The sequence below is a fragment of the Equus asinus genome, chromosome 12, assembly GCF_041296235.1.
Source record: "Equus asinus isolate D_3611 breed Donkey chromosome 12, EquAss-T2T_v2, whole genome shotgun sequence".
In the NCBI taxonomy this organism is placed as follows: Eukaryota; Metazoa; Chordata; class Mammalia; order Perissodactyla; family Equidae; genus Equus; species Equus asinus.
The window spans coordinates 76,219,459-76,247,409 of NC_091801.1; the positions used below are offsets into that span (position 1 = coordinate 76,219,459).

Below are 27,951 nucleotides of genomic sequence, written 5' to 3' on the forward strand. Positions count from 1 at the left end.
CTCCCAGGCCTTCTTGCCACATAATTACGCACCAGACGTTCACTGGGCAGCCGCGATGCGCAGGCACCTGGTGAGCTGTGGGGCCTCACTTGAGACATTGCTCTGCCCCTTCTCAAGGAGCACTTCTGTCTCCGGAAAGTCAAGCCCCTGCCCGCTGTGTGCTGAGGGGTCCTGAAGTCTCTGCCCAGCCAGCCCCCGCCATGTCCCTCAGGGTACCTTCAGAAGCTGGGCATGCTCTCCCCAGGGAGTAGCTCAGGAGGGGTTGCCGGGAGCGCTGTCAGCGCGTCTCCATCAGCTGCTGCTGCTCTGGCAGAGTGAGCGGGCCGCCAGGCCTCCTGTGGGTGTGGAGAAGCCCATGCTATCAAGAAGAACAGCAGTTGCTAAACGGCCTTGCACTTCCTCTGCTAGAAATGAGGAAGGCGCAGGACTTGCAGAAGAGTGGGTTCCTGTTTTCAGTAACCTCTCTAAGCAAGCGTCTCTCTGTAAGGACGGGCAAGGTTGACGTTATTCGGCTTTTTACGAAACACTTGGGAATGTGGGCAGCCTGGTTCTAAATGTCCGGGTCATGCTGGGACTTCCAGAGGCCGGGGCTGTCTTGTCTAATTAGAAGGCAGAGGAGGCTGAGAGGCTGCTCTCACATCCCCTGAGCTCCCCGGGGCCATGGAGGCTGGGGCTCAGAGCTGTAGCTTCTCTTTTCTCAGTTTCCCACTTATGACTGCTTCCTCATGTCACTGCGGAATGGACCCCAGAGCACAGCTACTGGCCCTGGCTCTGCTGTAGGCCAGTTTTTAATTAGCAGAGACTTGAAATAGTGGGCATGAAAGCGCCTTTGTAGAAAGGAGCTGCTCACCAGCCTTCCTGGGCCAGACCCACCGCCCCTCAGCTGGGCGACAACCAGAAGACATTAGAAAGGTTATGAAAAATAGTCAGCTCCCCCCCAGGAGCTAGGTGCAAGTCGGCTAAGAAAACATGGCCACTGAATGCAATGTGCAATGCCCGGCTGGGTCCTGGATTTAGGGAAAAGGACTAGAAAGAACATTCCTGGGACGGAGGTGGGCTATATTCAGGTATACACTGCATGTTAGATAATATTGTGTCAATGTGAGTTTTCCGGAGTATGCTGACGCTACTGTGGTTTTGTGGGAGAATATCTTAGGACCCACATGCTGATGTATTTGGAGGTCAGGTGTCGCAATGTCTACAGCTTCCAAATGGTTCACTAAAAGAAAAAATATATATCAAATATAAATATAAATAAAGAGAAAGAGAGAAAATGAGGAAGACAGAAACCAAACGTGACAAAATGTTAAGACTTGGGGATTCTAAGAGAAGGGCATAAGTGCACGGGACTATTTCAACTGGTTGATGGGTTTAAAATATTTAAAAATAATAATATATAGCTCCCTATGCAGAGTTTATGAGTCTCAAACAGGAAAAGCCAGGCATTTGGGGCCTGAGGGCTTCTTGGTGGCAAAGGTAGAAGCTGCTAGAATGTCAACTCCAGGCACCACGGCCTGGGCATTGTGTGCTAGAGCTGGGGGTGCAGATGACCATGCTGGGGCCACCCTCTGAGAGCCCTGGCTGGCCCCCCACTTCACAGAGACGACAGAGCAGAGCGTCCAGTGACTTGCCCCGGTTCGCACAGCTAGTCCTGAAGCTGAGCCAGGGCCAGTGTCGAGGGCTGGTGACGCGCAGCCCCGACCCAGCGGGGCTCACACGGCCACCAGGGCACAGTCATCTAGAAACCTGGCTCAGTGTCGTTATTGAAGATGAATTAAAAACACCAGAGCTGCTTCTAAATTTAGAAGGAACTCTGTACTAGAGAGATGCTTCCTCAGACAACTTGTGAAATGACCCGCTCTGCTCCGCGCGGGGCACCCTGGGAAGGGACAGAGGAAATGTTGCAAAGACTGAGTGGGCGCTTTGCCCAGATGGGCAGAAATATACAGAAGTGGAGTTTTTCCCCCCAAATCGCACAGCAAAGTAAAAGAGGTTTGGACCCATGGTCAGAAGGCGGGAGTTTTGTGGCAACTTTTCAAAAAGCATTTATTGAGAATCTGCTATGAGTTAGACTCAATTCATCCCTTCATTCAATCATTTTGTCAGTACAACTTTACTGAGCCTGTTGCGGGCAGTGGAATTCACCACGCACGGATACCAGCAAAACCCTACCCTCATTGGGCGTACCTGCTCTGGGGGAACCGTGTGATAAGGACTTCTCTCGGTATGGTGGAGGAATGGCATGGTCAGTGTGATAGGGGGTTCCACAGGTGCTGCTTCCCACAGGGGTCAGTGGTAAGGGGGATGCACCGTCAATGGAGGTCCCTTTAGCTGAGACCCCCCAGGAGGAAAGGAGCCAGCCTTGGGACACGCCAAGGCATGGGAGGCCCATGCAGAAGGGCCTACTGGCTTCACACAGACTGTGGAGTGTTGGGGAAGACACAGTGGGTCCAAGAACTCCGAGTCTGATGGTAGAGATGGACAGCAGAAAGGCAGGCGTAGAGTGGTTCTCCACTGCAGGGCATAGTCCACTAACAGGAGAAGCTGCTGCAGAGGGAGAAGCTGGGAGTTTGGCGCCCGGGGGGTCAGGGTTGCCGCCTCCACTCTGCCGGTTGACAGTGGGTACCCGGTGGCCCGGGGGGCTGCAGCTGACTTCCCCCGGCCTTGGGGTTTCACTATTTCCCTTTCACCCCTGGGGTAGCCGCAAGAAAACAGAGCAAGTTTGAGAAAATGTTCCTAACACGGACAGCTGTGCTGCATGGAAGCCTGAGCTGCGGCCCGAGCAGAAGGATGGTGTGGTGGTCGGAGCCCACTCTTGGCAAGGGACGCCTCCAGCAGGACCTCCAGTACAAGACTGGAGTCGGCCCTGGCCCGGTGACAACGTGTGGGGAGGCCACGCTTCAGGGCTCACGGAGACACCCAGGGCCCTCTGTGCAGAAAGCTCTGACTTCCCAATGGCTTTGTGAGTTCATTAGCTGTTAGGGCCCAGGCTAATGGCCACAGGCAGATTAGCAAGATGCCCCATGGGTCCAAGATTGCTAAGTACAAGATGCAGTCAACACCTTATTGAAATGAAATGTTCCTCCATATAAACTACTAACTACACACTTAACGTTGTCAGGAGCCACGTGGCACCTTCCCAGGTTCAGGGGTTGGCAGGCCTCCTACCCAAGCAACGTGAAGCCTGTTTCTCCAGGTTCTAGGAGGTAAAGTTGACCAAGCGCCAAGCAGCAGGAGTGCGGTGTTTAAGTTAGGGTTGGGGTTAAGTTTAAGGTTAGGAGTCCGGTTTACAGCTCGGTCCAGTGTTAACAGATTCCCAGGTCTACTCAAAAGTATTGTCCGCTCTTTTTACATAAATAGTGGAAAGCTTAGAAGATGAAAAAGAGGACCTCAAGAACTAGTAAACTCCCTATGAATGGGGAGAATTAAGTTTGTCTCCTCAGCAGGGAAGTTCAGTGAGCATGTACTGAATGCAAGGCATTCTACTCGGTGCCACAGAACTATCGATGGGCTTCTTGCATCCAAAGGGCTTAAACTGTATGACCTTCAAGATCCCGTGCAAGCTAGAAGTTCTCCGAGAGCCAAGTTGATGCCCCTTCTATGGCTGGATAAGTGCTGATTCACTCATTCATCAATCGTTTATTCCACACGTGTTTGTCGAGCTTCTGCTATGTGTTGGGCACTGCTCTGGTGCTAATTTAGAGAAATGGACGTGTAATGGCACCGAAGGTGGCTGAAAGAATGGGGACAGGAAGGGGAACTCCTACCTTGGAAGAGAGTTTTAGATGAGCCCAGACACCAGTGTGAAGATCAGACGGGAGAGCGACCTGGTAAAGCGAATGGCCAGCGTAGAGGTTTGGGGCTGGAAACGCTTGCAGCGTTCGAGGAGCAGAAAGTAGGGAAGAGGGAGCTAAGATTTGGGCAATGTCAGGAAAGAAGCTTGGTTCTTGCTTACAGTACCTGTTTACTCTTCCCAATTACTCTGTATGTCTACACTTCACCTGGAGAAACCCGAGCTCCTAGGGTTAATTTCCTTGCTCTCGGTCACCCAGCTGCTGAGTGACACCACCCAGCCTTGCTCAATGGCCTCTGGAGGTGAGCTCACCATCACCATTATGCTGGCCTCCTTGGGGTCTTCCCAGGTTCCAGTGCCTCCCTCACCCCATTCCAGCCCTGTCCCCCAAATAAGGCTTAGGCCCTGCTGCCGTCTTCCTCAAGGACCTGCCCAAGTCTCCTGTCTCCCACAGGACCAACTTCCTCCCTTTCCTGGCATTCAATGCTCATCACAGCTTGTTTTCTAACCTTTCCTCATGACAAGGTCCCGCCTCAAGGCCCCCACACCCCATTCACCACAGGGACTCTTTGTGCCCGTCTGCACTTCAGACAGGCCCCCCACCTCTTCACCATTTGCTTTGTCCCTGTCCTTCCCATACCTGTGTAGGATGTCCTCCCACCCAGAGCTCACTTTGTCCACGTGTATCCCCAGACCCCCCTCAACCAGAAGTCATTGCTTCCTCCTCACAACACCCCTTGGAGTTTTACGTGCCCCACAGGAATAGGGCGCGTATGTACTGGAGTCAAGAACAAGAGGATATGTGGGGGCTGTGTGACCTGGCATAGGTTTCTGAGTCTCTGCGGGCCTAAATGGTGTTACTGATCCTCCTTCCTTCTCAGGTCATGAGGGTCCCTAGAAGAATGTGTGCAGGCTGCCCAGCCCAGTGCAAGGCGCGTAGTGGGGGTCCTCTGAATACGAGTGCCTCCCATTCCTTTCACAGTGGAGCCTAAGCTTTAGAAGGCAGGGGCGTGTCCAACACAGGAATATTGAGCCCAGCTCTGAGCCCACCCGAAAGAGCTGGTCCGTAATTATCCACTGAATGAATGAATGAACGGAGGCTGTGCATCTGCCTTGTGAACCAAAGCACACACATCGTGAAATTTGACTTTTCACCTCTGGGAAGACAATAAGCAAATCACAAAAATCTTCTGGGAGAGATCAGCCCCTATTTTTTCTCTAGCGATGGGTGTCGTTCATATTTCTGGAACCATCTCCAAAGTGGGATAAGTGGCCCATCTGGATGAACTGAATTCTCCAGCTGGAGTGGGACCTAAATGTGTATGTCATCAGAATCGCTGTGTTTCTTTGGGAGGCCTCCTGGCACGGACGCTGTTCTCCGGAAAAAGAAAAGTACGAGCTTTGTTCCCACTGTACTTCTCTAATGTGATGAGTTGCACAACCCTTTTGGTTCACGAGAGCTGTTCTCTTCTGTTCTTCCTCAAACTAACCCCCCAACATCCACCTCCTGGAGACCATCCCTCTTCTCAGCCTTGTGGGGGTTGACAAAGAGGTCGGAGGTTTCCCAGAGTTTGGGAAGTTCTCTGAGCGTGGCCTAATTTCAGTCTGTGCAACTTTGCAACTCTGCTTTCCTTCATAACGTCCGCAGGTCACTCACAGCCAAAGTCTTTTGTTTCCTAGATCTGACTCAGGCATTCATTTATTTAAATTAATATTATATTAAGTGAATATTAGCCTCAGGTCAGCCATGAGGCTAAGCTGTAGGGGGACAAAGGTGACCGTGACACATGCCCTGCCATCCAGGAGCTCAGTGAGAGTCGAACAGGGGCCAGGAATGACCCACGATGACAGGGCATTGCGGTGGGGGTTCCAGTGATGAGGAAACCAGAGGAAATGGCTGGCAGTTGTGGTGGACCCGAGGCTTGACAGGGGGTGATGTTCAGCTCAACTTTGGACGTGAGAAGGGTCCACCAATGCTAGACGTTGGCAGTGCTGGCTGGGATGTTCGCTTTGTGCCTTCTCATTTTTGTCATGATGGTGACTTCAGTTGCATCTTGTCTGGAGTTGGAGGTGACTTCAAGATCTGCCACTCAGGTCATCCTGCCTCCTGTGATCTCCTTGCCCCTCTCAGAGGCACCTGGGACAGGCTGATGAAGTGACCCGCCTTGGATCTGCGCTGTCTCGTCTTTTTCTGCCCCAGCCTTCCACGGCCCCCCAGTGTCCTTGGCCTTTGCATGGACTCTCACCTGGTCCTCGCTGTCCCAACCCGCCTTCCCGGTTCCCTTCCACTGTCTCCTGTGGCCTGGGCAGGCTCTGCTGGGTTTTGCCTCTGAATTGACTCTTGCTGTCCCACTGACCTAGAATGGCTTTCCCCATTTTAGGATCTGCCAGAATCAGGGCTGAGTCTCCTGTTGAGGTTACCCAGGGTTTCAGTCCTTTCATCTTACTGAGACAGAGTCTGGTCAAGGGCTCATGCTTCCATTATCTTCTGCAAAGGGCGGGGCTAAGCCATGTCACACCCCGCTCTTGTCCTCTACCCAAAGGAGTGGTTCTTCAACTGTCTAAATGGCCTGTGCCCCAGACTGGCTCATGCCAGTGGCATTGGTGGGGAGGAGGGATGGCAAAGGTGGTGGCATCTGTCTGCAGCCAAGAACGACTGTGTCAGAATGACCTGTAACTGTCCCAGAGGCAAGAAGTTCTCTGGTCACTTTTATTTCTATCAGCAGAGCAGACACTGTGTGTGGCTGGTGACATCCTAGCTCAATTCTCTTTTCCTCAGCCCACTGACAAGGGGGCCTCTCTTCCTGTTGTCTGGTGTCATAATCTCCAAACTTTTTGATTACACACCCAGACAGTAGAAAAGTTTTGTGTAAGCATTCCGCATATATGCATATTTACTCACTAATTATGTACACAGATGACTCTACTAATATATACATTATAAATTAAAACATATTTTAAAAGGATAAGACTACTTCAATGATATTTATAAGTAAATATTCCAGAATTTTCTTCCTGCACTCCAAATTGATTGTCTTGTGCACCCCATTTGGGAGACCAAGACTCTTAACAGAAACATGAAGAAGGAGACAGGCATCATTTCTAAACAAAGGAATTTTGAAATACTGTATTTTGTCTTCTGATGGTGCAATTATATCGTCTCTCTTCTGGGCAGGGCACAGAGATCCTTGTGAGGTCCACTTGGAACAAAGACAAGAGTCCGTCTTCCCATGAGAAGGAAGAGTCAGTGCGTGGTGCTGTTGGCTGGTATCAGGCCCCAGGAAGGGAATTTTTTCAAGGGTCTCTCCTAACATGTCTCTTCCCCATCTCTATGTTGGTCTGACTTCCCCAGCACTGTGAGTTCCACGAAGGCCGGGAGCCCACCTGTTTTGTCAATGATTGACACCTAACCCTGGCATCTCACTCGGCCAGAGCACCCATGACGTGTTTATTAGGAGGAAGGAAGGGCAGAAGGGAGGGAGAATGGGAGGGAGGGAAAGAGGAAGGATGTAAAACAAAAAAGGAAAGAAAGAAAGTCCCCTCCCTGTCCATTCGTAACTTCCTTATGGCCTTAAGCATCTTCGATTCCCTGCAGCATCTGACATATGGGAGGTGCTCAAAGATGCGCATGGAATTATCCTAATAGTAGACCAGCTCAAAGCAGCAGAGCAAGCTGTGTCCTGGGACAGTGGAAACAGTGCAAAATGAAGTTAAGATCTATGACAGAATCATTACAGCTTTTACTCAAGTCCCCTCGAGCTCTCTCATTCTATGACGCTTCTGTGGGAGAGGCTCTTGCACTCACGACAAGATTCTGTTGTTGTTATCCAAAGAAGAGCAAACTCAGAACTGGCCTTGATGTCATTTAAAATGGTGTCAACCATGTGTAAGCAACTGGATGGGTGTGAAATTGTCGCCCGGCATCTGCTTCATTACCCACTGAGCCACAACTAATTACACTCAGCAGCATGGGGCGGCCAAGGAGGGCCAGCAGACGAGAGACACGCTCAGTTGCTTAAAATATCTTTGGCCACGACAAAATTTCAACCCCCATAGCCTCTTTTAGACTGGAGAACATTTCATTATTTTTTTTTTTAGTTTGAGCAGCAATAGGATTATAAATAACAATAACTGACATCCGTATAGTGCTTTACAGGTTATAAAGTATTTTTCAAATATGTTAGTTAGTTGAATTTTCCCAAGAACTCTTTGCAATATCCATTACGACTTTAATGACTGCTACTACTTATTTGAAACATAACACACGTCGGCACTTTACATGTTGTCTTATCAATTCATCTCAACAAGCGAATGAGGTCAATATTCTTCTCATCCTCATTTTGTATTTGAGGAAACTGAGACACAGGGAATTTAAATAGTTTTCCTAAGGACACACAGCTGGCTAGAGGGGAAGCTGGACTTGAAGCTGGGCTGATGGAGCCATGGCCCATGCTCTGGATGCCACACCTTGAGTCATTGTTATATACCTTTTACAGACAGGGAGACAGAGACACAGGGAGTAGCACTGCTTACCAAGCTGTCAGCACAGGATTCACTATGATTTCTCTAATCCCAAAGCCCATGCGCTGTCTGTTTTTTCTACACTGTCTAATAACTTACACTTGTTTTCACCTGACAAATTTGAAGAGGATGGTGTTGGAACGGATGTGAAATGGATTCCAGGAGCCAAGCTTGGGTGGGGATTCAGAAGTGTGCCTGTGTAGTTCCTAGAGATGCAAGAGTCCCCTGGCAGTGTCCGCACAGGAAAGTCTGGGGAGAGGATCTGCTTGATTTGTGGGCCAGGGGCTGTCAGGACTGTCCTTGTCACAGGGCAGGGGCTGGGCTCGGATCTTACACCCAGCTGGAGCTCATACGAGACAAGGAAGTGGGCACCACGGTGGAAAATGCGGAGCCGATCCGAACACATGGCCAAGCGAGGGTGGAGGGGTCAGGGTGTGAGGCTCGGGCCCGAAGACAGAGACACCAGGACAAGCCAGGGCCAGGATTTCAGTTCAGCTGGTCATGCAGACGGGAACCCCAAAGAGTGTGTGCACCCTGTCCTCTCTGGCCTGGACGCTGGGTGGGAACCCTGGACGGTCCACTTCCGGTGCAGGCTCCTCCCTCCAGCCTCTCCTCCCCACACACAGATTCCAAGTCTGGGACCTGACTCCAGCACCTTTAACTGAACTTCCGGGGCAGCTCCCTCACTCTTCCCTTTTAACATGGCACACGGGAGGGGCCTTCTGAGCCAGTGCCCGGCCTCCCGGTCCAGCCTCCTCAGATGACCCCTCCAGGAACATCAAACCAGTGCCAGGCAGTGTCCCTCCTCTCGGCTCTGCTCCCAGTCTCAGCAGAGTCACCACTGCTCATGTCCACGCAACCCAGGTCACACCTCCTTGTGGGACTTTCTCTGAGAGGCCACCTGATCCCCCTCGGGCACAGGAATCAGCCACTTCCCCTTATGCACCCTGAGGCCATCCAAACCCATCAGAACCCCAGAACTTCCACACAGGCTGTGCTTCTCTAGGTCGGCCATGGCGAGTCCTTCCTATGGTCAGGTCTGTGCACTGCATTTACTGAGGGAGGGAGGGAGGGAGAGAGGGGAAATGGAGAGAGGGAGGTGGTCCGGAGGAGACTGGGAGGAAAAGAATAATCAGAGCATGGCTTTCTCACTTCTAGAAGTCTTTGCTAGGTTCTACGGTCTTCTAGAGGCTCATGTGTCTTGGGGTAGCTCTTCCTACACCATGGCTGATGGCAGGAGTCAAAACTTGCAGGGAACACAGCAGCCCCGCACTTGTCTCCGCCTCCATCTCTCCATCTTGAAATTAGATACCAGGATGCAGCTCTGGGCAAGGGCTGGCGAACCCCCAGCACTGCCACCCACTACCTTATCTGTATATTAACTTCCCCAATCCACACAGCAAATCTACGAGGTCAGACTAAAATTCCACGTTACCAAAATGGATTTGGTGAAATGAATTGATTTGCTCAAAATGGCAAGGCCACTAAGGGACAGAGCAGAGATTGGAAATGCAAATCTTTCTGATTTCTAAATCCAAGGTCTTCCCACTGTTCTTTACCGGAGGTCGTTTTCAAAGTTTTTAAGAGAATGACAATGTAGAATGAGTCCATGAAGCGCGCGCACACAGTTGTCCCCCTGGTAGCCCCAACAGAATCAGGAGTACTAGAAGTCACAGGAGGCAGCGAGCGGAGCGTCTGGTCCACACCAGGCCCCGCGCTGAGTTCCTCACACAGCGTCTTTCATGTGCCCCCTGCAACAAGTCGGTGAGGCAGGCGCGTTACAGCTGAGGGAACTGAGACTTAAAGAGGTAACTAATTTGTTCAAAGCCAACGAATCAGAAGGTGACAAAGCCACAGTTCAGCCCCAGGGTGTCATCCTCAAAAACCAAGACCTAGCTTCTCTCTCTACCGTTCAGCTGCGCTAGTCATGATTCTGGCCAGCTCGTCCTTGAAACAAAGCCACAGGTATAAATGACTGGAAAGGAACGTCTAGGCAATTTTACAAGTTATAATTATGCCATTGTTTTTGAAAGGCAACATACGCCCAGTGTGTATGCATGAATCGCTCCTTGAGGATGGAGGGACTCGGGAGCCTGTGAAATAAGGGGGCAGCCACTGCCTCGGCCATCACTCAAGCTGTCCCTTTCAAAAGGGGGATGCCTTTGCCTGGAAAATCAGTTCTTTCAAGTGCCAAGCATGTAAATGGTTTCTGACAGCCAGAAGGTGACTGAGGCAATGGGATGTAATGTTTGCGACAGATGGAAAACGGGATTTTGTCAAGTCTGCAAGAACCTGGAGGGAAAAGATGAGAGGAGAGCAAGCTCTGTTCTTTAGGAGCCAAGCCAAGGCCCAGCTCCTCGCCATTTTCCAAGCGAAGAAGTTCCTGGGAGGTCCCCCCTTCGGAGGGCTCCCCTGTGATGACTGCCCCGGCAAGGCCTCCTGATGGCGCCTGCACAGGGACGGGGGCAGTTAGGTGGGGAGAAATGTCTGCCAAAATGTCCAGAGAAGGAGGTTGCATGCACATAGTCACCTCTGTTCCTGCTCTCTTTGGCATATGGAGGCTGGGTGGTGCAGCAGCTTTGGGGACCCATGGCCTGGGTCCAACTCCCAAGCAGGGGGTGACTTGGGGCAGGTCATTTATGCTCTCTGAGCCTCTGTCCCTCTTTAATAAAAGGGGCACAGTCCTGGCTCCCTGGTTCAGAGGTTTAATGGGCACACATTGAGAACAAGCATACAAAGTGCTTAGAGTACCGCAGGCGCCCACTACCTGCTGGCACTTCCTTCTCTTTCCTCCACGTGTAGACACAGTGGGTGGCTGATTTATGTTCGCAAATAAAAATACACCAGGGTACAAGCTTCCTGTAGGGCAGTTTGGCAGCACATCGTAAAGAAAGGTTTTAAAGAAATGTATATTTAGAATGCAAGGTGGGACTCCTGGCCCTTGGGTTAAGCGATGGTTTCTTAGATATGACTCCAAAAGCACAAGCAGACAAGAAAAAATAGATACATTGGATTTCATCAAAATTAAAAACTTTTGTGCTGCAAAAGATATTATCAAGAAAGCGAAAAAGCCCAAAGAATGGGAGAAAATGGCTGCAAATCATATATCTGATAAGGGGCTTGTATCCAGAATATATAAAGAACACTTATAACTCAATAACCAAAAGACAAATAACTCAATTTAAAAGTAGACAAAGGATCTGAACAGGTATTTCTCCAAGGAAGATATACAAGTGGTCCATAAGCACATGAAAAATTGCTCAACATCATTAGACATTAGGTAAATGCAAATCAAAACCAATGTGATACCACTTCACCCCCACTAGGATTGCTATAATAACAACGATAATAATAAATAATACAGATGGTAAGAGTTGGTGAGGATGTGGAGAAACTGGAACATTCATATATTGCTTATGAGAATATAAAATGGTGCAGCTGCTGGGGCTGGCCTGGTGGCACAGTGGTTAAGCTCACGTGCTCTGATTTGGGGGCCCAGGGTTCACAGGTTCAGATCCTGGGCGCAGACCTAGTGCCGCTCATCAAGCCATGTGGTGGCATCCCACATAAAATAGAGGAAGGTTGGCACAGATGTTAGCTCAGTGACAATCTTCCTCACAGAAAAAAAAAAGCCACAGCTGCTTTAGAAAACATTTTGGCAGCTTCTCAAAAGGTTAAACATAGAGTTACCATAAGATCCAGCAATTCCATCCCTAGGTGTACAACCAAGAGAAATGAAAATGTCATCCACACAAAACATTGAGCGTGAATGTTCATAGCAACATTATTTATAACCGCCAAACAGTGGAAACAACCCACCGTCCATCAGCTGATGAATAGATAAACAAAATATGGCGTGTCTATACAATAGAATATTATTCAGCAATGAGAGGAATGAAGTACTGATGCCTGCCGTAACGTGGGTGAAGTGAAGTGAGTCAGAAGCATTGGCCACATATGGTAGATTCTATTTCCGTGAAATGTTCATAATAGGCAGATCTATATATAGAGAAAGTAGATTAGTGGTTGTCTGGGCCTGGGAGCGAGGGCGGCGAATGGAGAATGACTGCTAATGGGGACAGGGTTTTTTGTGGGATGATGAAAATGTTCTAAAATTAGATTTTGGTGACGTTTGCACAACTCTGTGAATATAACTAAAAACCATTGAATTATGTGCCTTAAATGAGTGAGCTATATGTGAGTTATATCCCCTTTGAACAGTTTTTAAAAAGTTAGCTGTAAAGGCCAAGAAACATAGCTTAAAATACTATCTAAATGTTCATCATACATATGGAATACAAAAATATTTTCCTTTAATAAAGATTTTCATATGGTACTTATTTAATGGGAAACCATTAAAATGTTGTGTAAACAGCTCATTCAATACATTCTTATTGTCTCAGAAAAAGAAATGTAGACCTTTAACCCTGTATATGCTTTGTATAAGGAAATCATCATAGATCCGTGAGTAGACTTCACTGTAAAGATGTACATTGCAGTATTGTCTGAAACATCAGAAAACTAGAAACAATAAAAGTTATCATTTGCTGAATACTCACAATTTGCAAGGCACCCTACTGTTATATGAAAATCATCTCACTTTTTCACCACAACAATCCTGTGGGGAACCTATCGATATCATTCTACTCCTTCCTACCGATGAAGAGCCCAAATCCACCAGCTACCCATCAGAGCTGGGATTTGCATCCCAGTGTGTCACACTTCATAGCCTGCAGGGGCTCCTAACCTCTCTGTGACTCCCTCACAACAGCCTAAAGACCCCACTGCATGCTGGCTTCGGAAACAGCTTGTAAATGAATGGGTAACGACACAGAATGATATTCACAATGGACTGTGAGGTGAAAAAACAGGTCCCAAAGTGGTATGATCTTACTTATTTCCTACGTATAAATACAGTCATGTGTCGCTTAATGACAGGGATACATTCTGAGAAATGCGTCATTAGGTGATTTCGTCGTTGTGCGAACATGATAGAGTGTACTTACACAAACCTAGATGGTATAGCCTGCTACACACCTAGGCTATATGGTACTAATCTTATGGGACCAGTGTCGTATATGCGGTCCGTCGTTGACCAACATGTCGTCATGCAGCGTATGACGGTATTTAAATATACACATACATGCACACACACACACACAAACACACACAAATGGAAGAAACATACCAGGGGGCCTATAGTATTTGACAGTGATGCTCCTTGACTAGAAGGATTGTGTGTAATTTTAGTTTTCTTTTTTTGAAGAAACTGATCAAAAGAATTGATCTTTTAAGTCTAATTTAAGGTTTTTCTAATTACAAATTTAATATACATTCATTGGAGAAAGAATATTCTGAAAAGTATAAAAAGCCAATGAAACTCCCCCATCATTCCCTCATCTTGGGTGAATAGGGGACTCTGGGAATTGATACAGTGGGACTATGAAAAAACCTAGTGGAGGGGTAGGTGATGGCAGAGAAGATGTGGGGGACAGGATGCCCGTGAATGTCACACAGCCTCTGCCATCAATCAAGGCAGCATGGCATCATGGGAAACCACAGCATCTTGGAGTCAGGAAATCTGGGTTCTTAACCTCTTTCAACTGGTGCTAGCAGGTTACTAAACTTCTTTGACACTCTTTCCTGAGTAGACCCCAAATGGTTTTTGGAATGAGGTGGGGTATATAGAAAAGAATGATTAAATAAGTAGTGTAGATTCTTTTTAAATAATATTGGTTCTTCCTACATCAGAGGGTGGTTTTGGGTATTTAAATGCGCCAATGTAAGCAAGAGCTCTGCATAAAGCAGAACGTGGTACAGTTGTAAACGCCTAGCACGGTGACTCAGGCTGATTCTGTTTTGTCTCAGTGAGGCTTTTCCAGGCTGCAGACATAACAAGGACATAACAATACGTCTTTCTGAGCCATAGTGGGAGACTGCTGTCCATTTGGCACTCCTCCATGGGGGAAGCCAGACTCTCCCCTCATTTCCTCTCGCTGTCCTGGCCACCCTTGCAAAGACCTTGTTTATGAGTCACCATCCACCAGCCACACACGAGTGGAGTGGGAAATAAGGGTCTGGGATGTGCTTTGTTCCTGTTGTTTCCAGGCATAGGTAGTACACTGCAGGGGAACAGCAAGCTTTATAATCCTGGCTCTGCCACTTCCAGTCCCAAGACCTTGAACAAATTACTTCTCCACTCCGGGCTTCGGTTTCTCCATCTGTAGAGTGGGGATAATAATATTTATGGGTGGTTGTGGGATCACGTGAGAAAATGTGCATGACTGCCTTGGCTCTTAAAAGTCACTTTCTAAATGTTTCATTCTCTTGCACTTCCCTTTAAAAGTTATATTATTTAAAGCGGGAAAGATGGAAGCGGGAGTGGCCGAGGGGCTCTGCAGATGCCCACGGCGGGGAGGGAGGCAGCGCGTGGATGTGAAGCCTTGCCTCCTGCTCTGGTCCCTGCACCGCAGAGAGACCTGGCTACTTGCTTTCCATGAAAATTTGGCGTCTTGCACTCAGCCATGATTTATGAAGAACTATTCCACTTGTCTACGCGGGAAGTTGTTTTTGAAGCTTTAAAGAGAATAGTAGTACAGAATCAGTCCATGGAGCGCTGGACTGCGGTTGTCCTCCTGGTAGTCCCAATAGAACTAGGATCACTAGAAGTAACAGAAGGCAGCGGAGCATCTGGTCCGCACCAGGCCCCGCGCTGAGTTCCTCTCATGGCCGGTGTGTTTCATGTGCCCCCTGAGGGGACTGAGGCTCCCAGCGGTGCAGTATTCTGCACACACACACACTGCTCCATAACAGCTGGAGGACATTCTCTGAGCTCCTTCAAGGCAACCTTTCCCGTGCTCTCCTAGGCTAGGATTCGCACCAGGACCTGGTGTTAACACCTTTCCAGGCAAGAGAGACACCTCGGCTCATCTTCAGGGGACATTCGCAAGGGCTAGCTACACCTTTGTTTTCCGCCTCCAAATTCCCTGGGCCTTCACCAAGTATAAGCAAGAACTGCTGGTTCCGAAGAAGAAGAAGAAGGGAGAAGAGTGTCCTTCTGCCCTAAGACTAGGGTTTCAAGATGAAAGTTGTGTTAATTATCATCCCTTTGATTGAAGTTTTGCCCAAACTGAAGTGCTACAAATTAGAGAAAAATTTGGGGATCAAGAAGATGATTTCAGTGTAGAAAACATTAAATAACAACTTGGATGTATGGCAGTTTTTTAAAAAGCCCATCTCTGCTTTAGTTTCCAGACTTCTCTCTGCGCGGTCTTGGCTGTTCAACAGCATCCCCCAGTTCAGCTAGTCTACAGTATTCTGGGGACAGCCTTCCAGGTTTGGGCCTATTCCCAGCAGAGGAGCTAGTGCAGGGCTGTGGAGGGACCCACTGCTTCCCTTCATGCCTCACCCCTTTCTCCTCAGACATACGAGCCTCTGCTGGGCTCCCTACTTTAGCCGCTGCCCTCTCCTGTTCATCCCCGCTCAGCTGGTCAGTCTACCATCCAGCCATTCATTTCAGTTCCATTCTGCTCAGCCAATCTTTAGTGAAGACACCAAGCTCAGTGCTAGGCTCTGAGGGCAAAGGAATGACCATCCCAGCCACTGCCCTCAGAAGTTTATCTTCAGGAGATGTCCATGCTCAGTCGTTCACTGAGAGCCTATGGAGCACCATGCGCCATTTTCAGTACTGAGGACGCAAAGACAGATGACTCGATGACATTCCTAAAGTACTTCCTGTAACACCCTGCTCTGAAGCCTTTACTGAGTCCCCATTGCCTGGAGGATCGCTCTCCTGTATCCAAGGGTTCACCACCCTCTTATTTAGGCTGGGTTGAAAGTCCTCTCAACTTTATTCCTCACTACCCATTTATGCAAATGCTTCTCTTCACTCAGGAGAATTAATCAGTCTATCCATCCATTCATCCATCCATTCATCCACTCATCTATCCATCCATCCATCATCCATCCACTCACTTGTCCATCCATCCACCCATCCATCCATCCATCCATCCATCCATCTATCCATCCCTCTATGCCCTCGCTCACACAGTCACTGGCTCACTCATTCAATGCACGTTCTTCTGAGTTCCAGGCACCGTTCTGAGGGTGCTGGGTTACTTAGGACCAGCTCCTGTCCCTACAGCTCCTTTGGGTAATCAGGCCCCTGAACCCACCTGCCATCCCTGCCCCCTCCCCCAGGAGTGGCCATCCACCTTCTTTCCTTTTCTCCAATCATTTACTCCCAACAAAGTCCACTCAGGTCCTCTCTCTTCTGTGCAGCTTCCTCCGGTTCAGCTTTCCCTCCTGCTCAGAAATCTCTCTCTTCTCTGAACTCTCAAATCATGAGAACTCCTGGCTCTCTCTTGACCTTGATGATAGAGAGCCTCGCCTTGAGGCCACTGGCATGTGTGTCCTGCTGGATATAGTCTGTAGTTTCAAAAAGCATCCACCTCACTCAGGCTTGGGACTCACATTTCTTTGTGACTCCCTTTGCCTGGAATAAAATAAAACTTCTTGCATCTGGTGCCAAGCCTCCCACGCCAATCCTTAAATTAAATATCAGGTTGATAACTCTTGGGTAATACCTTTCAGTCCAGTCAGTGAACCAGCTAGAGAGGATTAAGTTCCTAGAGGCCCAATGGTCTGGTCAGGGTTTGGGGTCGCACATCTGATTTCTCCCAATGAGAAATCATGGAGAGAAGAACTGAGTTTGCAGTTGCAACACCTGGATTCAGGTTCTGTGTGGCAGAGAATTCCTCCCTAAAAACAGACCGTCCTTCTTACCTAATCCGAACCTCCCTGTGTATGGCGAGAACTGAATCAGGATAGTGGGCAGGAAAGTCCTTTGGCCAGTGTGCGTTACCGTAGAGACGCAGGAGTGCCAGCTCCACAGCAGCTTCGCAGGTAGAGACATGGAAGTGAGCATGGGCAGGCCTCCATGATGGAGATCGCAAGGGACTTGCTGTTTGTCACTTTGGTTTGTAATTAAGTGACTTATTATGCCATGATAAGAAGTCAAATAGTAGGTGTTAAACATATGGGTAACAATATTCATTAATGATAACTACAGCTCACTTTATCGAGTGCTAATTATGTGTTAGGTAATTTACGTCCGTTATCCCGGTTAGTCTGCACATCAGCTCTGTGAATCTTCACCCGAATGTCCCCATTTTACAGATCAGGAACTAGAAGTTTGGAAAGATGAAGGGAGTGGCAAGATGGCAACCGGCAGACGTGGAATGGAAGCCCTGGTCTGCCCAGACCCAGAGCCATGAGCTTTTCACTTTGCTTTGGCCTCCCATTCACACAGGGACAGAAAGGGACCGATGACCACAGTGGTTAGAACATGGAGATGAGGAGCCCACTGCCTGGGTTCAAATCCCAGGTCCGCCTCTCCCCAGCTGGGAGACTTGGGGCAAATGAACCCATCTCTGCCCGGGGCTTGAGATGATACTGGTACCCACCTCGTAGGGTTCTTCTGGGATATAAATGAGCTTTTACAAGCGCAGCCCTCCTAGAGTGCTACTTAAATATCAGTTATTGCCGTCATTATTACATCTATTACATCAGTTATGTCTATGCAGGGCCCTGTTGCAAGGGCTCTGCATGAATTAGCTCCTTGATTCCCAGGCAGTGCCCTGGGCAGGCACTGAGCATCCCATCATCCCCTGTTTCTCCAGGAGGTAACTCATTGACCCCGTCCTCCCCACAGTTGAGGAATCCCTGGGAGAGGGAGGGGCAGAGGAGTGTGAGGGGTGCTAGGAAGGAGAAGAGACAGAGCAGGCACCTCCTGGAGGGCTCCCTTTCCACCCAGAGCCACCTCCTCGGACTCACTGACCCCTCTAAGAAAGGGCCACTGGGCCTCCTGGGACAGCCATGTTTGTCACAGAAACTAGCCCCTCCTTGTTGCTTTTCTGGTCGGTGACTTCGTGGAAGGCCTGTAAGTGGTGTCTATTTCAAGAAGAAATAGTCTAGTGTGTATGTGTGTGTATTGTTGTATATCTGTGTGGGTGGGTGTGTCTTTCTGTCTGTGTCCCTGTGTGAGTGTGTTTCTGTCTATGTGTTTTTCTGAGGGTGTGTGTCTGTGTGAGTCTGTGTGTGTGTGTGTGTCTTTGTGTGAATGTATGTTTGTGTGTGTGTGTCTGCGTGTATTTCTGAGTATGTGTGGCTGTATTGTATGTCTTGGCGTGTATGTTTCTGTGTGAGTACGTGGGTGTGAGTGCATCTGTGTGTGACTGTATTGTGAGTGTCCTTCTGTCTGTGACTGTGTGTGTCTATACGTGTTCTTGGACAGGGGCAGGTCCTGGCTCCGAGGTGACCGTAGTGGCTGACCGAGGTCAAGTCACCTTACAAAGTTCAGAGGCTCCAGGGAGAAAAGGCAGTGGTAAGCAATTGTGGTTTTGCCCTGCACTATTTTTAAAGTTAAAAACAACCAGCGGAAACTCATAGCCATTGAATAGCTAGGTCAGACTTAGATAAAGCACGGATCCGGGCCGAGGGACTGCTGGCGTGACAGGGCAGCCTGAAGACACTCTGCCTCCAAGCCCTGCAGGGGGCCTGTGAGCCTCCACCAGGCTAACAGCAACACGAACGACACCACGCCCTGTGCAGGGGACAGCTGCCATCTTCTCCTGGGCATCTTTATGATGTCCTGTGAAGTATGGTTTTTCATGCCCATTCACAGATGAGGAAATCGAGGCCCCTGGTGTCAATGATTTGCCAAGGTCACCTCGTCAGCAAGTAACATCAGCTGGAGTTTGAACCCACTCCTTCTGCCAGGTTCAGACAGGACTGGCAGCCTGGTCTACAGATTCAAGACAGGGATGGGCAGTGTACATGGTTCTGCCCACAAAGCCCCAGCCCCTTGCATGACTCTGCACAGCATCCCCCCCTCCTCCAGTCCCCCAGTTCTTAGTCTCTGACCAAGTGCTTTAAAGTGAGGACTGAACCGGCCGTTGTCTTGTTCAACCACTGATTTTCCATAAAGAAAGAGGTTTCCTTCAGAAAGATCGATTAAAACAAAACACTGAGAGAGAGGAAAGTTCTCTGAGCCATCTTGCTATCTCAGCGTAACCCACGCCTTTAACCACTTCCTCGCCATATCAGGAGCTCTGGCTTTTTATAGCCGAAGATGATGTTGAAAACATTAGAGGGCCCCATCCTGAAATCCACATGTCCTCACGGCCCACCTGCGGGCAGAGGCAGCTCAGCGGCCCCACCTCAGCATCCTGCAGTTTGTCTGCTCAGTTTACGATTGAGAACACGGGGCTTTGACCTCAAATACCTTTAGCAGGTGTGTGTGTGTGTGTGTGTTTTCTCTTAAGACAAGCACATCCAGTGGTTCTCAGGAAACTGGCCCCCTCATGGTTGGAAAGATAAACCCGTGGGCACAGGGACCCCACCCTAGGGCTAAATCATCTTGACCCTGTCCGTTGTCAGCCTCGCTGCATCCCTGGCCTGGGGCAGGCTGGCTATTTTAATTTCATTGCTTTGTGCGTTTTGCAGCCAACCCAGCTGATTGCGGGAGATTCTGAGCTTATCTAAGTGGGTTGAGGACAGAAAACCAATGTACCTGCCCGTCCCTGTCCTGAGTCTGTAGACTAGGCAGCCAGCCCTGCTGTGAGCAGCTCGGAGCTCTCGGGAAGGGCTCCCGGGCACCAGGACACAGGGCGGCTCTCAGCATCCACACCCTCCATGCTTTCCTCTCCCTCGGCTTAGCTTCCGACTGTCCGGCCTCACCTCTGACTCTGGCCACAGGTCCCCACATGGTCCTGACAACTAAATAGTGATAACAGTGTCGCCACCTTTCATCAAGAACCCGTCAGGTGAACATGCAGAATGCCTTCCTAGGGACCTGCATTCAGATCCCAGTTCTGCCTCTGACTGGCTCTGTGATCTTAAGCAAGTCATTCACCTCTCTGTGCCTTAACCCCCTCATCTATAAAATGGGATCATAATATCATCTGCCTCGTGGAATGCTTGTGAGGCTTAAACTGGTATCTGTAAAATGCTGAGACCACACAGAAAACCCTCCATCGTGCCTGGCGCGTGGAGAACACTCTATCAAGATTAGCTCTCGTGTTGTTAGGCATCTCACCTCCTGAGGAACCACGTGGAGTTGATACCACTGTGTCCACGTTACCCAGGAGGAAAAGGTGTTGGGTAACATGTGGGTCATCGTGTGGAGGTGGAAGCCAGGTCTGGGGGCTGCCTCTGACTGCATTTAGCGTCTGAGATGTGGAGCTTTGACCCTCCTGTGGACAGGACCAGTCCTGGGCCCTGGGCCCTCTCCCGGCCCTTTGGGTCTCTGCTCCACCAGAGCTGCCCTCAGCTCTCAGTCTGGCCTGCAGGACGGCCCCTTCTCATGGCAACACCTGTGTTTGTCCAGGACCCTTCAGTCCTGACTCGGAGGCACAAAGACCCCTGGAACCTTCCAGAGACAGGGCTGGAGTGTGCTCCCTTGCTCTAGGAAATCTGTCCAGCTGGGCCCTCAGGAGGATGGGTCTCCTCGCCTCTGGGCATCTCTCTGTTGTCTTGTACCCAGTGGGTAACAACACCAATGGCTCAGGTGAGCACAGGCACCTCACTTTACAGTTCCAGAATGCTCTCCTCTGCCTTACTTCAACCATCCTCTCAAAGACCCAGTGAGAGCAGCATCCTCTGATATACCCATTTCCTGCATGAGGAAACTGAGCTCTGCCTTTTCTGCATTTTTAGCTCAGGGTAGAGTATAGAATGCAAACGTATTCCATGGAGTCAGCCAGATCCTTGGTCTCTTCATATTGGAGTAAGACAGCACAGTTCAGCTCACGACGCGCCATGTTGTTCTGGTTGTAACAACGTACATAGTGTCAGTTGGGGGTTGAGCGCATGGCCCAGAGTGGGCTGCTTGGACTGGAGTCCTGGCTCGGCCACTCCCCAGCCGTGTGAGACTAGGCAAGATGCTGAACCTTCCTGTGCCTTAGTTTCCTTCTCTCTAAGATAAGGGGGTAAATAACACTTACCTCTCAGGGTTGTGGAGAGGGTTTAATGAGTTAATGTATGTGAAGTACTTACAGCTGTGCCCGAAACTTAGCAAATACTCAATAAATTAACTATCAGTAGTGTTGTTTGGCGTGGCCAAGCTCCTGGTTCCCGGTACACATTAGATACTTAATAAATGAGAGTTTTCCCTTTCCTTCTGGAGCCTTAGTTCATTTGTCTGCAAAATGGGGCAGAGGCGTACCTACCTCATCTCGTCATTTTGGAGGTTACGTGAGACAAAGCAGACAAGGTTCCTGGCGGGTGAGCACCTGGCGGGTGGAAGCCTCTGGGCAGTCAGCCCTCCTCCCTGCCCGGCTGCCCCTTGTTACAGAAGTTGCCACGGGACCAGAACCTCCCACTCTGCCCCCGGGTCTGGAGCAAGAGGGACTCCGGAGCCCAGCTGTCTGAGTCCGCAGGCTGGCTCCACCCCTTATCAGACATTTGCCCTTGGTCAAGTGACTTTATTTCCCTATTTCGTTATTTTCCCATGTGTAAGATGGGGACAAGAACAGCAGCTAACATGCACAGCTGTTATGAGGGTCAAGTGAGGTCAAATGGGGGAAACTCTGAGTTAACCAGCCAAGTCCCCAGCCCACGGTCGCTGTGTCGTTTCTCTGAGTGGCAAGAGCACTAGAGATAGTGATGGCGCTAGGAGGACCCCTGTCCCACGCTGTGTCCCCCGTGATTCCGTACCAGGTAGCCAGAGTCTGAGCTGGGGGTGGGGGTGACCCCAGACAAGGGCCCAGGATTCTACCTAAGACCCCGCTCAGCTGAGCTCACCTCTCCCACCTGGGCAGATGATCCAATTCCACCAACCCTCCAGGGCCAGGAAGAGACCCCCCGGAACCCAGTTCCCATCACCTACATTCTTAGGGAGGAAATGCTCCCAGCAACCCAACATTTTCATAGAGCCTTACTTTGACTCTGCTGGAACAATGTACTTTCACAATGGCTGCATTTCCAACACCTCCTAGGTGAGCATCTATTTTAAAATCCAACTTTATCTTAATTGGCCAGGGAAGCTTGCTATTTAAGGAGCCCCCAGGAGGCGTGGGGTGGGGTAGGGTGGGGTGGATGTGGTACCACCTTTTGCAGACTTCTCTTCTCAGAGGACAGCTCTGATCCTTGTTCCCGTTCAACCACCATCAGCCCTTTGTCTCAATATACAACTTCAGTTCATAGCCAAGACTGATGCTGACTCCATCCAGTGCCCTCTGGACACAGGTGAGGAAGCCGAGGCCTAGGGAGACACTCGTTCAAGGTCACCCAGCATGTTGATGTGACATTGATCAGTCCTGACCTCCCAAATGCCTGTGAGCTTCCACAGGAAGGGTCCTGGGACTCGCAAGCTTGGATGAAGGATGCAGAGCCCTGATGTGGCCTTGACATCTCGGGGCTGAGCCCGGGAAGGAGACAATCTAGACCATCGGCCCTAAGTCTGCTTTCTCTTCCAGGGCGGCTCCGCGCTCTCCCCTGCCGCGGTCATCAGCCAGGAGAGGGCTCAGCAGCAGGCAGCTGCTTTCGCAAAGGAGGTCGGCTGCCCCACCTCGTCCGTCCAAGAAATGATATCCTGCCTCCGCCAGGAGCCCGCCAACGTCCTCAATGACGCCCAGACCAAGGTGGGCACTCATGTGCGAGTTGGGGAGGGACGTTCTCTGATCTATTACAAATGGAAAACCAGGCCTGGAAAGGAGACAGGACCTGCCCCAGGCCACACTGTAGGTTGATGGCCAGCTAGAGTTGGAGGGCACACTCCCAGACTGCCAGCGCCGTGCTTGGGCCCAGTATGTGAAGGACCAAGCATGGACACTGAAGGTTGACAGATCTCTGGGCACATCAGCCTTTATCTCTAAAATGAGACTAATGGCATGGGCCTTACAGAGGAGCAGGATAAAGTGAAGTGACACTTGGAAAGGTCTTGCCTGTGCCAGGACTGTGTTGGCACTCTGTCAGGTCACAGCCACACGTATTGAGCATTATGGTCGTGACTGCAATGGATTTGGGCCACCATGCACGCTTAGATAGGACGGCTGTGTGCTCCCTTTTCCAGCCTGCAAAGAGCCTGCTCATAGCCCACAGTCTCTGGCTGGCCCTGACATTAATGAAGGGGACACTAGCAGAAAGAACTGTTGTGCTCTGAACCAATGGCCAGATCCCTTCAGCAGTGAGCCTGGACTCGCAGACCTGGAGCGGGTCTGATCCTCAGAGACGCCAGATGTGGGCTAATTGGGTAGCCGCTAAAGCTGGTGAATTTCCCTGCCGGATCCTGCCTTTGGCCATCAGCCCCTCCTTGATCAGTGTCTCCTCCTGCCTTATTCACACACCTACAGGCTCAGGCTAACCCATTCCTCCGTGTCACCTCGACAGAGGCTCTGGGAAGCTCCCTTGCTCAGAGCGAGACTCACCTTCCAACCCCTGGCGCTACCGCCTGGTGTCCTGCCTGCTCATTCCAGTCATTTTACTCTGATTTCCCATTAGAGCCCCAGATGGATAAACAGCATCAGTGTTCATTATGGTGAACACCTTGTTAAGTAATGTAATGCAACTGATTATTCTAGAACCATGAAAAAACAGAAAGATAAAATCCATACACAGAATGGCCTCCCTTTGCACCCAATGCAGCTCCTGGCCGTGAGCGGCCCGTTCCACTACTGGGGACCTGTGGTCGATGGCCAGTACCTCCGAGAGGCTCCAGCCAGGGCACTGCAGAGGTTTCCGCGGGCGAAGGTCGATCTGCTCATCGGGAGTTCTCAGGACGACGGGCTCATCAACAGAGCAAAGGCCGTGAAGGTAGGCAGTGCGGAGGCCCCACAGGTCCCCTATTGGCTGTGCAAGAGTCATGGACTCACTTGCTTGTTTAGAAAAGAATCATTGAGGGGCTGGCCCCGTGGCCGAGTGGTTAAGTTCGAGCGCTCCGCTGCAGGCAGCCCAGTGTTTCGTTGGTTGGAATCCTGGGCGCGGACATGGCACTGCTCATCAAACCACGCTGAGGCAGCATCCCACATGCCACAACTAGAAGGACCCACAACAAAGAATATACAACTATGTACTGGAGGGCTTTGGGGAGAAAAAGGAAAAAAAACAATGTAGAAAAGAATCATTGAAAAATTACTATGTGCAAAGGCTCTATAAGGAGTTTGGAGGTGGTAATGGGGGATGGGGTTCAGAAATAAGACACTTGCAGAGTTGTGAGCAACACAGATGCATCCACATCCACATATTACATCTGTGGATGAATCACCGTGGGAAACAGTGAGCAGAAGCTGACTGGGGAGCTCTGTAAGTTCAGGGTTCCAGGGCGTGGATACCCCTGCACCATGAAGGGTGCTTGTCCCACTGAGGATGGGGAGAAGGAGAGGCGGGTGATGAAGGGATGAGATGAAGGGGCACCGTCTCACAGTCCTGGCAGGAAAACCCAAACCCCAGCCTTCCAGCTGGATTTCTTACCCCGGAAAGTGTATACCACACACCTGGAAAAGCAGCTTCCTGTGGCTTTTTGGAGACACAGCAAAGTGGGAGGAAGTTGTGAGGTCTTTTATCTGCCTGAACACACATTCCTGCTCTGACCAGAGGCCATGGCCCCTGCAAGGATGCGGCTCACCCTGGAAGGGGCCAAGCACACTATCCTCTGGCCTGCCCTCCTCTCCTTGTTAAGCTGCTCTTGACAGGCCCTTTAGATTGTCAAACCTGGGATGGTGGCCCCAGCGCATGAAGCACAGCGAGAGGACACACACACACTCAACATAGGCCTCTGTCTTGCTCTATTGAATATAAGGCAGCGTAACTGGAATTTAAAAAAAAATCATTCACGCAACCTGACGGGACGCTGCATTCCCTTGGATTATCCTGTTCCCTGGGGTAATATCTCTCATCTAGGGAAATCTATCTTACAGCACTAAAAGCACCGCCTTGACGTGGTATGTGTACAACAGTATTTATCACAGCATCAGTTATTGTGGAAAACGTTGGAAGCAACTCAAATGTCCATTAACAGGGGGATGGTTGACTCAATTAGGATACATACACCCAAACCATTAAATATTATGCAGATGATGGAAAGAAGGAATTAGATAGATACATCTCTACTGGCTTAAGAAATGCCTGTGATATGTTGTTAAATGGAAAACAAAAAATGAGAAAGGAGAGGAAAGTGAAATTAAGGTAGCATTCATATTTTTAAAAACAACCAACCTGCGTATATCTGTAAATATGTAAATGTGTATCATTTTCTTTGTTTCTCTGTGAAAGGATCATGGGGTGGGAGGATACATAACAAGGAATTCATGTTGGCTGTGTCGGGAGGTGTGGCAATGTGAAAAAGAATATCATGGATTTGATATTACTAATATTACTACCTACGCATATTTGCGCGTTATATATAACCTATATGTGTATATATTTGTGTGTCTTTCTATATGTATATGTAGAGAGAGAGTGTTGTGATCTGTGAGCGTGTGTGTGTGTCTGTGTGTGTGTTGGGGGGGGGTAGAGTAGACCTTAGTCACTGTCAGCTTCCGGCCAGTTGACTCACAGCCATGGAGGAAGACCTTTTGCCCCTGACCCATCTCTACGTTTTTCTGCCGAGCACTATCTGTAACACAGCCCTTCCCACACAAGGCTGCAACTTGATTGTTGACCCTGACTCACACTCAGGCAGTACTGAAAAGATGCCACGCTCCACGACCAGCCCTGGGCTTTCTTCTCTAAAACAGCGGGTCTTCAGATTATTGTGATCAAGCCCCTTGTCAATTCAAAGATCGTAAGCACAGCCATTTAAGTATAAATTATATGTGTGTGTACTCCTGTACCAATATACTGAATTGTTACAAAAGGTTCATAAAATCAAAAGAAAATTTAAAGTGCGAGAAAGAAACGAATGTTCTTATATTTGCACTGCAGCCTCTACATGCCCCACGCTGGAGACAATGCCCTGGAGCATGGGCATCATGGGAAGAAATGGCCATCGGCCCTGGACCCTTTTCCACGCAACACCTCATTTAGCTTAGCCTGTGGGGGAGATGTGAGAATCTTGGTGTAGAAGAGACTATAGCCTCACAGTTCAGATTCTTTGGACCATGTGCTGAAAATTTATCCCAGCCATCTCTGACTTTAGAGAGAGGAAGAAATACTTTTATTCTCCCAGGAGCCTGGGGAGCATCCTGGACAGGTGGGAGGGGGCAGGTCCTAGCAGCTGGTTCCCATTCCCCTCCCACTAGCAGTGGAAAAGCCACCATGGGGCTGGGGAAGGGGGGCTCCCATTGGTGGATCTGGGACTGTGGTTGACCAGATGGCAGGCTGAGTTTATAATTTCTGATTATGCCAGTCCATTGTAAGAGGGTTGCCTGGTCATGTGGCCACCTTGGTCTGTCCTGATCCTCTCCCAGCCACGTGTTTGGGAGTTTCCCAACTCTGTCCTGAATTTCTGAGCCCCTCCAGCCAAGAGCCTGGGTCCCGAGGACCGGATCCCTCCTCAACAATGCATCTTCATCCCTCTCGTTGAATTTCCCTCTGAGGTTTTCAAGGAGATGTTTCCTTGGTCTACTGGCAAAGAAAGATGGTGTCTGCTGACAGGAGCTCACAGCCCAGGCACCAGGACGTGCCTGGGAAAATGTGCCCTCAAGCCGGGGCACCAGAGTAGGGAAACTGCTGGAAGGGCTTGGTGAAGCAGCACCCAGCCCTGTTCCACAGCTGTTATCCAAACCCAGCCCTGGGCAGCTCTCCCTCAGTGCGTTTATCCTTGGTTAGACCTTTGCTTTCTTACTTCCCTCCTCCGCTCACTCTCATGTGAACACGTCCTAGTATGCCAGGGAGTAGTTCCTGCGAGACTGCATCCTGCTGGGAGCCCATCTGGATGCTGACGGATGAGGAGAGTTGAGAGGAAGAGGGATGTAGTAACAGGTGGATTGAAAGCCCGCTCCACACTTTCATTGCCATTACATGTGATATCCCCTAGATGTGCCCGACTTTACACCTCCTGCTTGGACTTTGCCCTTGAACTCTATAGACTGGTTTAGCCCACGATCTGTTTGACCTCTTCACTTAGATGTCTCATAGCTTCTCACTCTTAACACATCCAAAATCAACTGCGGATTCCACCTACGCCCCACCCGCAACTAGCACGTTCTCTTGCTGTCCTCGCCATCTCATGAACTGAATGAACAGCAGCTCATGCTTCTGCATGCTCAAGCTCCAAACCAAAAGTCATTTTGGACTCTGCTGTCTCTCATACGACCAGCATTCCATCAGCGAATCCAGTTGGCTCTATCTTCAAAATGTGTCTAGAATCCAGCCACCTCACCCCACCTCCTCTGCCATCGCTCTGATGCAGGCCATCATCCTTCTCCAGGGTTTTTCTAATGGCCCCCAACTATCTCCCTACTTCTGCCTTTCCCCCTGTGATCCGGGAGACCCGTGGCCAGAGCCATCCCTTTACAATATAAGTCAGATCGTGACACTCTTCTTCTCACGGTCTTCAGTGGCCTCGGCTCACACAGAGGGAAAGCCACAGTCCTTACAATGACCACTCCCCAACGTGGCCCCTATTTGCTCTCTGACCTCACTTCTTGCTGCCCTCCCCCACCTTGCTTCCTGTGTTTTAGTCCAACTGGTCCCTT

The 27,951-nt window shown here is 49.8% G+C and overlaps 2 protein-coding genes across 4 annotated transcripts in view; one reads left to right on the forward strand and one right to left on the reverse strand.

The window, feature by feature from the left end:
• TG (thyroglobulin) overlaps positions 1-27,951 on the forward strand; it is a 242,927-nt gene that overhangs the window by 180,882 nt on the left and 34,094 nt on the right. The window contains exons 40-41 of the mRNA XM_070481642.1: positions 22,792-22,956; positions 23,960-24,127. Of these exons, the coding sequence (XP_070337743.1) occupies positions 22,792-22,956; positions 23,960-24,127 (333 nt within the window). The remainder of the gene's footprint in view (positions 1-22,791; positions 22,957-23,959; positions 24,128-27,951) is intronic.
• SLA (Src like adaptor) overlaps positions 1-27,951 on the reverse strand; it is a 63,714-nt gene that overhangs the window by 33,628 nt on the left and 2,135 nt on the right. Inside the window, exon 1 of one of the 3 annotated variants that reach the window (XM_014831309.3) lies at positions 217-601. The exons of 1 other annotated variant lie outside the window; for it this stretch is intronic. The gene's annotated coding sequence lies outside the window, so the exon portion shown is untranslated. Of the gene's footprint in view, positions 1-32; positions 602-27,951 lie in introns of those variants that run through there. One more of the 3 variants, XM_070481641.1, reaches the window with a different exon arrangement.